This window comes from Equus quagga, unplaced genomic scaffold, assembly GCF_021613505.1.
Source record: "Equus quagga isolate Etosha38 unplaced genomic scaffold, UCLA_HA_Equagga_1.0 72032_RagTag, whole genome shotgun sequence".
NCBI classification, from domain to species: Eukaryota; Metazoa; Chordata; class Mammalia; order Perissodactyla; family Equidae; genus Equus; species Equus quagga.
The window spans coordinates 1-9,928 of NW_025802303.1; the positions used below are offsets into that span (position 1 = coordinate 1).

General features: G+C 64.6%; 1 protein-coding gene across 6 annotated transcripts in view; it reads left to right on the top strand.

The window, feature by feature from the left end:
• Positions 1-483: 483 nt before the first annotated feature.
• SLC19A1 (solute carrier family 19 member 1) overlaps positions 484-9,928 on the top strand; it is a 13,669-nt gene continuing 4,224 nt past the window's right edge. The window contains exons 1-3 of one of the 6 annotated variants that reach the window (XM_046651399.1): positions 703-1,503; positions 4,519-4,660; positions 6,879-7,114. In XM_046651399.1, coding sequence (XP_046507355.1) covers positions 6,926-7,114 — 189 coding nt within the window. In that variant the 5' untranslated portion in view covers positions 703-1,503; positions 4,519-4,660; positions 6,879-6,925. Of the gene's footprint in view, positions 671-702; positions 1,504-1,759; positions 1,782-4,518; positions 4,661-6,878; positions 7,132-9,928 lie in introns of those variants that run through there. The other 5 variants (XM_046651400.1, XM_046651398.1, XM_046651401.1 and 2 more) reach the window with 5 other exon arrangements.

The window sequence follows — 9,928 nt, forward strand, 5'->3', positions numbered from 1 at the left end:
GGGGGGGGGGGGGGGGGGGTGGGGGGGGGGGGGGGGGGTGCGGTGGGGTGGCGGGGAGGGGGGGGGGGGGGGCGTAGCCGGGGGGCCAGGGGGGGCGTCGGCAGGGCGCGGCAGCGGGGGCTCTAGGAGGAGGAATGGGGGTAAGGGTACGCAGCAGGTGGCCAGTGGGGGCTGCTGCGGGAGGGGACGGAGGTAGGCGGGGGATCGGGGGGAAGGTAGGGGGAGACGCAGAGCGGTGGCCAGTGGGGGCTGGGGGGGGGGGACGGGGGTCCAGTGGGGTAGCCGGGAGGAGGAAGGGGAGGACGTAGCCAGGTGGCCAGTGGGGGCTTCGGCAGGGCGCGGGGGTTCCAGCGGGGGATCCTGGAGGAGGAAGCGGGGACGTAGCGGTGTGGCCAGTGGGGGCTGCTGCAGGAGGGCACGGAGGGTCCGGCGGGGATCCAGGAAGGGTGGTTGGGGCCCGCGCCACACCGCGTGTTAGGGGGCGGTGACCGGCCGGGGATGGGGCGGGGCGTCCAGGTGACGGCCCGTGCACGCGGGCCGAGGGCGTGTCCCGGAAGCGCCCGCTTCCCGGAAGCGGCCGCGGGGCACTCTGGGCGTTGTGGTCCGGGCGCGCGGGCGGGAGGTCAGTCGGGGCCCCGCGGGAGGAGGAGGAGGAGCGGCTCCCGCCCAGGTACTGCGGCGGCGCGGCGCGTGCGGGGCGGGTGCAGGTGGATGCGGGCCCCTGGGCGCGCGGCGCGGGAGCCGGGGTCTCGAGCGCGGTCGAGGGTCAGCGTGCGGCCCCGTCCCCGCTCTGCCCGCCGGGCCCCGCCGCCGAGTTTGCCCCCCGCGCTGGCGGCCGCGCACCCCGCGGGCCCCTCCCCCGGGCGCTCGGAGCCGCGTGGGGCGGCCCCGCGCACGTGCTACTGCGGCGGGAACCGGCGGCGGGCGGCCCCCGGGAACGCACGTGTCCGAAGGGCCCCTAGCGCGCCCGGGGTCTCGGCCGGGCGGCTGCTCGTCTGTTCCCGCTGAACGACGCCCCTCCGGGCAGCCCTCGGCGCGGCCGGCGCGGAGCGCGCGAGGTCGTCCCGCGGCCTGAGCCGGTTGCCCGCAGTCCGTCCTTTCCTGAGGGTCTTTCAAGCACCTCCGCGAGGGGAAACTGTGCCCGGGGTCCTGTTTACTCCGGGTCTGAACGCTTGCCCTAGAGGGTCCGGGGGAGTGGCCCAGGCGCACCCGTGTGTCCTGGATTCCTCGCCCTCTCGGGGTCTCCGCCCCAGCCTGCTCGGTCTCAGGATACGAATCAGAGTCTGAGCCCGCTCGGAAGTCTGGAATGCATGCAGAACAAGCTGTTTTCCGGGCCGCCCACAGTGCAGGCGCGTTCCTAAAGTACCTGAAGCTGCCTGCTGGGCGCCTTGCGGAGGAGTGACCAGGCGCGCCCTCCCTGAGGGAGACTGGAGAGCCCCCTGCAGCCCTGATTGAATCCGCAGACCCAGGACCCTCTGGCCCAGCAGAGCTGCCCCTCTGCAGGTGTGGAAGCCCCGCGCCCGGCCCAGGGTTCCACGATGGCTTGCACCCTGCTGCCTCGGCTGGACAGTATCGCTGGGCCTTTGCATTCTCTTGCGTGTGCACCGCTCATTGCTGTCCTTGGGAGGGTCTTTGCTGTCCTTGTCCGTGCTGGACAGAGATGACCAATGCCTCCAGGGCCTCTTAAACTCGTGGGTTTGGTATCTACAGCAGTGGTGGCCGGAGGATTTCATTTTATTGTTTGGAACAGGGAAGTCTGTCATCTGACCTCGGGAAAGCATGTAAGGATTCTTACTTTTACTAACAGGTGTTTGAAAATGTAATGAACCTCCCTGATTAACCTGTGGCAGTAGCGGCTGGTTTAAAACAGAACGAGAGAGCTGGTGTTTGCCTTTGTTCTGCTCTTGGGTCCCCATCCCTCCTAGGTGCTGGGAGGACAGAGCTGGGGGAGTAGCTAGTGCCCCCCCCCCCAACACCGCAGGTGCTGGGGTGTGGGCAGGGTCAGGTCGGTGCAGGAACTGTTGAGACTTCTCCTGAAGGCAGAGGTGTAGGTCCCTGGTCCTCCCCCATGACCCTCCCCCATGACCCTTCTGGCCGGAGGTACTTCTTTGGGTTGCCCTGAAGTTGCCTGGGGCTGGGCTGGGGCCAGGCACTGGGGGTCCAGGCTAGTCCTGCTGCCCGCTTGCCCTGAGCTTGAGCACGTTTGTTGCCTCTGGGCTCCTTTCTGTGGCTCTGAGCCGGTGACAAGGTCCCTCTGCCTCGGCTTCCTGGAGCATGGGGCTGGGCCCGCCTGCGGGTTTGGAAGAGCAGTCTGCACTTTCTGGGCAGAGGGCTTTGAGCCTTAGCCATGCAGCTGACTACTGGCGCCTGTCAGTGTCGGTGGTTGTGCCCGCCCCTTGTGAGTTTAGTATACTGACAAAATGAGACTTGAGGCAGACGCACCCCCCTGAGAACACGGGCAAGGCCCTAGTCTTGCTGTCTTCTGCATCTGTGCTCCCTTTGGCCCTCAGTCCCCAGCACAGATGGCCTTTCCTCCCCAAACGCTGAGGAGCAGGGCCCGAGGCCCCCACTGAGCCCTGGGGAGGAATCGTAAATGTGTGTGGGTCGTGCGGCTCAATGTTTTTTCCGTGGTGGCCAGTGTTAAAAATGGCTTTCAGATAAGACCCTGGATTCTTGGCCCCTGTGCCTGTATGGCAGCTGCTGCTCCTGGGGTGGGCCGAGCTCCTTCCCTGGCCCTGTCCTGCCTGGCTCACTTCTCAGTGACCTCCTCGTCCAGCCCAGAGGAGGGGCTGCAGGTGACAGCCCCTCAACCTGTCTCAGGAGTTTTTGAAAACATGTTTGTGACAGTGCAGAGCAAAGAGACGCAGGAGACTCAGGAGCCTCGTCTCCCCAGTGGTCCCTTCAGTTCAAGTCAGTGTTACCCCTCACGCCCCAGCTGGTGGTCTTGCCTGCAGTGCCAGCTCCTCAAGGCCGGCCCCTTCCTTCTGTGAGGCCATTTGGTGGCATTTCAGCCCGTGAAAGGTGACCAAGCTCAGCACTGCCGCGTGTCATCCCCCGCCCCCCCAGTCTGTGCTCTACCCTGGGACCCCTGCAGCACGACCTCATCTCCACCTCATCTCGGGAACCAGGAGGTGTCCTGAGGGGAGGTACAGACCAGGCCCCACCCCCATTGGAGGAGGGGCTGCATCAGGGGAGGGTCGGGAACCTGAGAGGATCCTGCACCTTCTGTGCTCCTCGGGTTTCCTCGCAGGGTCTGCCTCCTCCTGGCACGGGGCAGGGTCAGGGGCCGGCCACGTGGCAGTAAACGTGCTCCCAGGACAGGGGCTGCCTTTGTCCTGGGCGGGCGTCTGCGCTCGGCAGCGCTCCTAGAGCCCGCTGAGTGCTGAGCAGAGGGGGCTCAGTCCCTCCTCCTGGTGTTCGAGAGGGCAGCTGCTCCTACAGACCCTGCTGGGACTCCGCGAGGACCTGCCGGCTCTCTGAGCCAGTGTTTGTGGGGAAGGCTGGTGCCCAAGGGGAGACCCACGTCAGCTAACAGGCCGCAGACGTAGAGCAGACACAGAGCGCAGTCCCCAGAGGGAGACCAGGCCCACGTTACTGAGCCCAGGGCTCCGAGTGAGCTGCAGGGTCCATGGGTCCTTAGCATCCTGTGATCACAGATCAGAAGTGGCCCGAGGCCTGGGCCACCCATCCCCTCCTCCTACCCCCTACCCCCCTTCCCTGGAGGAATTCTGGCCTGGGCTTCTCTCCCAAGGCTGCAGTTGCTCCTTCCCTCTGGCTGTTGTGTAACTCAGGAGACGCTGGAGGACTTCACTATTGTTGCTGCTCAGCAGGCTGAGTGCTGCACTGGGCAGTGTCTCCAGACGGCGGGATGGAGCTGGAGGGGCGGTTGTGAGGGCAGGCGCTTGATGGGGTCAGCCCTGGGGGGGCTGGGAGGGAAGGGGTGAGCTCGTAGGACACACCCTAAGAGGTGGCATCAGGAGAGCCCTGATGTACACCCTGTCCCGTCTGCCCTGCTCCCCGGCGTCTGCAGACACTCCCCCTCTGTGAGCTCCTCGGGCATACGGGGCTCCCTGCCGTCACCTGGGATGGCTCCCTGTGTGTCCACCCTTGTGGGGAGTAGGGCTGGTCCACTGCTGCGTTGTGACCCTGGAGGCCTCTTGCAGCCCCTCCTGGCTGGGCCCTGGGGGGGCTCTGGGGGCCAGGGGCTCACCTGATCAGTGGTTGGGGTGGGGTTGCCGTGCGTGCTGTCTGGGGATCCTGGATGTTCAGAAGGAGCTGTTTTCCATGACCAGCCAGGAACCCCGAGGCGGTGTCCCAGCACACCATGCCCGTCCCCTGCCAGGCCCGTCCCCTGCCATGCCTGTCCCCTGCCATGCCCATCCCCTGCCATGCCTGTCCCCTGCTGGGCGTGCCTCTGGGTTAAGGTGCAGAGTCCTGGGCTGTGCCCCAGACCTTCAGACGGCGGTGTGGGGCGGGCCCAGTTCAACTTTCTTTAAGAAGCTCCGCCTCCGGTTTCAGAAGCCACAGGGGTCTGGGAGGTTGAAGGGAAGGCGGTGTGCTTGGCGCTGGTGTCCAAGACGGTTGCCTGGGATCTGGGGACACCAGGTAAGGGAAGTTCCTGTGGCTTCTGGAGGTGACGCCTTCGGAGCAGGAAGGCCAGGTACGGGGAGCTCTTGAGCCCCCGGGGTTGAGAGGGTGGGGTCCCCCTCCTGGGGACCTTGGGCTTAGTTCTTGGCTTTCACCCCACCGGGCGCTTCGCTGGTGAGAGTGCAGTTGCTCCCTCCAGGGGGCCGTGTGCTAGGGGAGGGAGAGGCCCGAGGGTGTCCTGGGGCTGCAGTGAGGTCTCCAGCTGGGTGCACAGCTCTGCCCGGAGCCCCTCCCCTCCTGTTTCTGCAGCTGCCAGGGGGTCAGAAAAGCAGGCACTGGAATCTCTTATGCAGGAGCTGCGTGGCTTGTGCTCCGTGCTGGGCTCTTTCCTGGGGGCCGGGGTGGGGGCCGAGTTCCAGCTCCCTCCCTGGCTGATTGTTTCATTCGGGCCCCTTGAGAACGTTGGGGGGCTGTCCCAGGACCCTGCAACTCCTGGGGCCACTGTTGCCCCCCATCGTCCCCTCCCTTTGAAACTCTCTGGAATTCTCACGGCTGCCCCTCACTCCCGCCCTGCTCTTCCTTGTAGCCCCCAAACGAAACACCAGCCCCGGCTTCTCGAGGGGTTTGCCATTACCCCCCTTTTCTCTGAGTCACAGAAACAAACACGGGAGCTTTGAAGGCGGAAGCCATCCCGCTGTCCCACACAATTCCCTCTGCTGAGGCCCAGGGCTGCGGGTGATAACCAGGCCCCTGGTGTGAGGTCTCACTCTGCTTCAGGGGCCCTGGGGGTCTCTGCGGTCACCTGGCTTTCGTGGGCCTCGTCATGGGAAGAGTCAAGAAGCTTCCTGCTGGGTGGTCCCTGAGCCACAGGCCGGTCCCAGCGCAGGGGACCTAGTGTCAGGAATCTGGGCGGCTTTGCCTTGGGGCCCCTGGACCCCCAAAACTGGTCCCACATCTTGGGAACTTTCTGTGCCCACTGCTTGGGGATTAGAGGGGATTCCCCCCAAATCCAGACCCGCTATGGACACCCTCCCTGAACAGCCATGCAGTGGCACGGAGTTGTCCAGCATCTTCCAGCCCAGCTGCCTCTGCGTCCAGGGCGTCCCCACCCGCTGAGGCCGGGGGAGCGGTGAGCCCTCCCCGATTTTCACTGTCTGCTCAGCATGGGTGCCCGTCTGCACCTGACGTGGTTCTTCCTGGCTGCTGGCTTTCTGACTTGCTTGGAAAGGAACCTTCTGTCGTGCCTTCAGTGGAAAACCACGGTCACGTGGCACCTGGAGACGTAGTAACGAAAATGAGCAGCAGAGAAACTGCATTGAGATCCATAGACGTGGTTATCTGCCTCTCCATGTTAGAGGGGTGATTAGTAGGGTCAGAAAGGGGCTGCTCACCCTGTACCAGAGGGAGGCCTGGGACTGTTGGGAAGTTCTTCTCGCCGGAGGCACATGGGCTGGGCAGGCCGCCTGAGCCACTTCTCAAGGGCCTGTTGGCTGGGATGCTCCATCTGGAATGAGTCAGGCCCACCTACCGCCCACGCTTCACTTCGGGGAACCTCCGGGGATACCAGGGACCCTAGGCTCCAGGTCTGGGCCTCCGTCTGTCCTCTGCACTGCCTGCCTGTCACCTTGTCACTCCCTCAAGGGCTCCTGCCTCACTGTTGGCTCTACCTGCCAACCCCGTCTGCTGCGTCCCCCGGTCTTGCATGGAGTCCCCCCCATGGGTCGGTGCTCCAGGCTGCAGTTCGTGCCCCTGGCCTCCCGTTACTGACCACCTGTGCTGTGGCCAGGTGTGTGCCTGGCCTCCTGGGGGGACGAATCGTGCATCCCAGCAGGGCCTCTTCCTGCCCACACCCTCGGGGCCACCTTAGGGCCGGGCTGCGCTGCAGTAGCTGTAGCTGGGATTCCGCACGTGGACGCGTCCGGGCGCTGTGACACCAGCCACCGGAGCAGGCTGTGTCCCTGAGACCTCTCCCGGGAGGGACGTGTGCCCAGCCACCTGCTGTGAGCGCTTGAAATGAGTCTGCTCTGCCCCAGAAACTGGATTTTAGACTGTATTTAGTTTTAGTTAACATTGTGGCTACTTGTGGGACTGCAAGCCCGGAGGCCCCTGGAGGTGGCCGCAGCCTGGTCTGCGTGGACCTGGTGCCCAGGTTGTCTCGGGCTGGTGGCCCCCTCCCTGCTCGGTGGGTGTCAGTCCTAGCTGAGTGAGAAGGGGAGGCACCTTTCAGCTGAGTTTGGGGCGGGGGGCCCAGCTGTCGGCTGAGCTGTCCTGACTCTCGACTCTTCTTGCAGGAGCAGCATCACCTCCCGTCCCCCAGGCTGCGCGGGGCCTGGGCGGCATGGCGCCCTCCAGCCAGGCGGCAGAGAAGCAGGCGCCCCCGGAGCTGGGGCCGGGCCGTGAACTCAAGTCCTGGCGGTGCCTGGTGTTCTATCTCTGCTTCTACGGCTTCATGGCGCAGATGCGGCCTGGGGAGAGCTTCATCACGCCCTACCTCCTGGGCCCCGACAAGAACTTCACGCGGCAGCAGGCACGTGGGGCAGGCGGGTGGGTGTGGGTGGTGCAGGACTTAGGTGGCACGTGGTGTCGTGGGTCCTGCCCCCCGGGGCCCTTCGCACTGAGGGGCCTGACTCCCATCTACTAGCCAGCCAGTTAGAGTGACGGCAGCCCACGTGGGGGTCTGTGTCTGTGGGTCTCCGAGGGAGGGGGTGTCCCCTGTCCCCCCAGCGCAGGCTGGGCGCCCTGGTGAGAAAGCCTGTGTGTACCCACCGGGCACTGTCTTCCAGCGGAGACTTGGCAGCGTTTGCCCGAGGAGGTTACCCAGGGGATGTTCCTGTCCCTCGGCGGCAGGACACAGGGTCTCGCTGAAACTTGACGAGCGAGCTTGTGCCACATGGGCCCTGGGCGCAGGCGGTGCAGAAGTGGCAGCGGCTGCCTCCCAGTGCCTGCCTCCTCCATAGAACGAAGCAAAAGGAGAACGTGAGGCCTGTGGGCCCTTGGTTGATGGAGCACCTGGTCAGGCTCCCGTCCCAGCTGGGTCACCACCGTGCTCACCTCCCTCCGCGTGTCCCCTGGGCTGACTCGCTCTCTGCTCCCAACCTCCATCTGTCCCCTCCACCATGGCCCCTGGCCTCTGCACCCCATGTTGCCATCGCTGGTCCCGCAGGGACCCACAACACTGCTGGATTTCTTCCGGAAGCCCCTACCCGTCTCCGTCTGACCCAGGGCTTGGCCCCTGCCCGTCACAGACCCTAGAGTTTCTTTTTTCCTTTTGAGGAAAATGAGCTGTGAGCTAACATCTGCTGCCAATGCTCCTCTTTTTGCTGAGGAAGACTAGCCCTGAGCTAACATCCATGCCCATCTTTCTCTACTTTATATATGGGATGCCTGCCACAGCATGGCTTGATAAGCAGTGTGTAGGTCTGCACCCAGGATCCGAACCAGGGAACCCCAGGCTGCTGAAGGGGAACGTGTGAACTTAACCACTGTGCCACCAGGCTAGCCCTGCAGACCTAAATTGTTTAAGTCCGTGGCGTCACTGTGCCGGTGAGGTCTGTCCCCTCAAAGTAGCCATCTTGGGAAGATGCCCATGACTGGCTCAAAGCCCTGGCTGTGTGATTGTGTGCGATGCACAGCCACTGCTGACCGCTAGAGTGGGTCACTTCCCAGGTAAGGCCCAGGTGGGGACTCTGCCCATCCTCTGGGGCTGGGGCCTTCAGGGTTGCCTCCATGCCCCCCAGACTCCCGGCCTCTTCCGAGTAAGGGGTCCCTCACCTCCCTTGCTCACTGATGGCCAGAGGGCTTTCCCCTGCTCTGTTGACATTATTTATAGGAATAGGATATGTGTGACGCTCCCTTAAAATAGGAATAAGAAAAATACAGCAAGAAAGTTGTAAATCCCATCCGCCCACCCTCTCGGGTCACACGTTAATGGATTGAATCCAGTAGTAATTTCCCCAAATCACGCCACTCCACCAGGCCCTCGGGTACCTGCAGAGGGTCGGCAGAGGCAGGCTGGCCCGGTGGGGCTCGGCCTGCGGGTGCTGGGAGCCGGGCCTTCCAGGCCTGGTCTGGAAAGCACCCTGAGCCGTGCCCGCGGCAGCCTCTGCAGCCTCTCCTGCCGCGGGACTTGGGCGAGTTACCCAGTAGGTTCCAGGGGGGCCTTCCCTGCGTCGTGCCCCGGGGGGCTTGAGCACAAGGCATCCTGTCTGCTCCAGTGGTCTCCAGTCTGTCACCACTGCGGGAAATGCCGCTGCAGTGCGCATCCTGGGCACCACCTCTGCTCGCTCCACATGTGCAGCCAGCTTCCCGTGTCCCTCTGGCCAGCTCCTGGGTGGCCATGTTGAGTTTCTGCCCATCTGTTGGAGGCAAAGGCCATCTTGCTGCTGGGTTAGCGTTTCCTAGGTTTCTGCCCTGACCAGCCTCTCCCTCTCTGCGGGGCTGTCTGCCTTCTGTGCCATGTGAGGTTCCTGGCACTCGCGGGACCTGATGACCGACGGCCTGTGTGTCCCGTATCTCTGCCATCTGGGCCCATGGGGTCCTTCATGCTGGGGCTGTGCATTTAGTTTGGCCAGATCCTCCCTCGTGGTGGCGCTGAGTGTGGCCTCCCGCCCTCTGTCCTCCCTGGTTTAGGAAGCAGGCTGTGAAGGTGCGAAGGCCTGCTTTGTACCTTTGGGTTGAGTCCCGCAGCCCCCCGCCCTGCCGATGGTGAGCGCCCGCCCAGGACCCGTCACAGCAGTCCCTCACCAGGGTTGACACGGCCCGTCACCCCATCACTGGTGGGATTGCTGGCTGTCCTGCTGCATGGCGGTCCCTGCCCTCTCATCAGGGTGGACTCGGGGCCCATCCAGGTGCTTCCAGGTGTCGGCTCTTGATGCCTCCTCTTGGATTTCGGGTCACCTGTGGCCTAGCCCTGCCCTGCCCCCTCATCCACTGATCCTCAGAGCCCCCTTGCCCCGTCCTGCTGCCTGTCCCTCCTGCTGACCCCACATCCCTGGCCCCACACCCCAGCTCAGCCTGGCCCCTGGGGAACCTCTCCCTTCAGAGAAGCTGCTGTCCTGCAGCTGCCTGGACCCAGGTCTGGGCACAGTCCTGCGCTCTGCCCATCGGCCTGGCCTTGGCCTGTCCAACCACTGAGGTGCTGGGAGCATGTCCAGGCTATGCTGGGCACAGGCCAGTAGGAGGCCGTCCTTGTGCCAGTGCCGGGCCGCCTGCCCCAGGGACTTTGTGGGCGCCCCCCGCCCCCAGCACCTTTAGCCTGTGATGTGAGTCAGTCTCCTCTGCTGGCTGGTTTGGGGGGGGAGGGAGGAGGGGTCAGGAGAGGAGGACGGAAGGAGGGAGACAG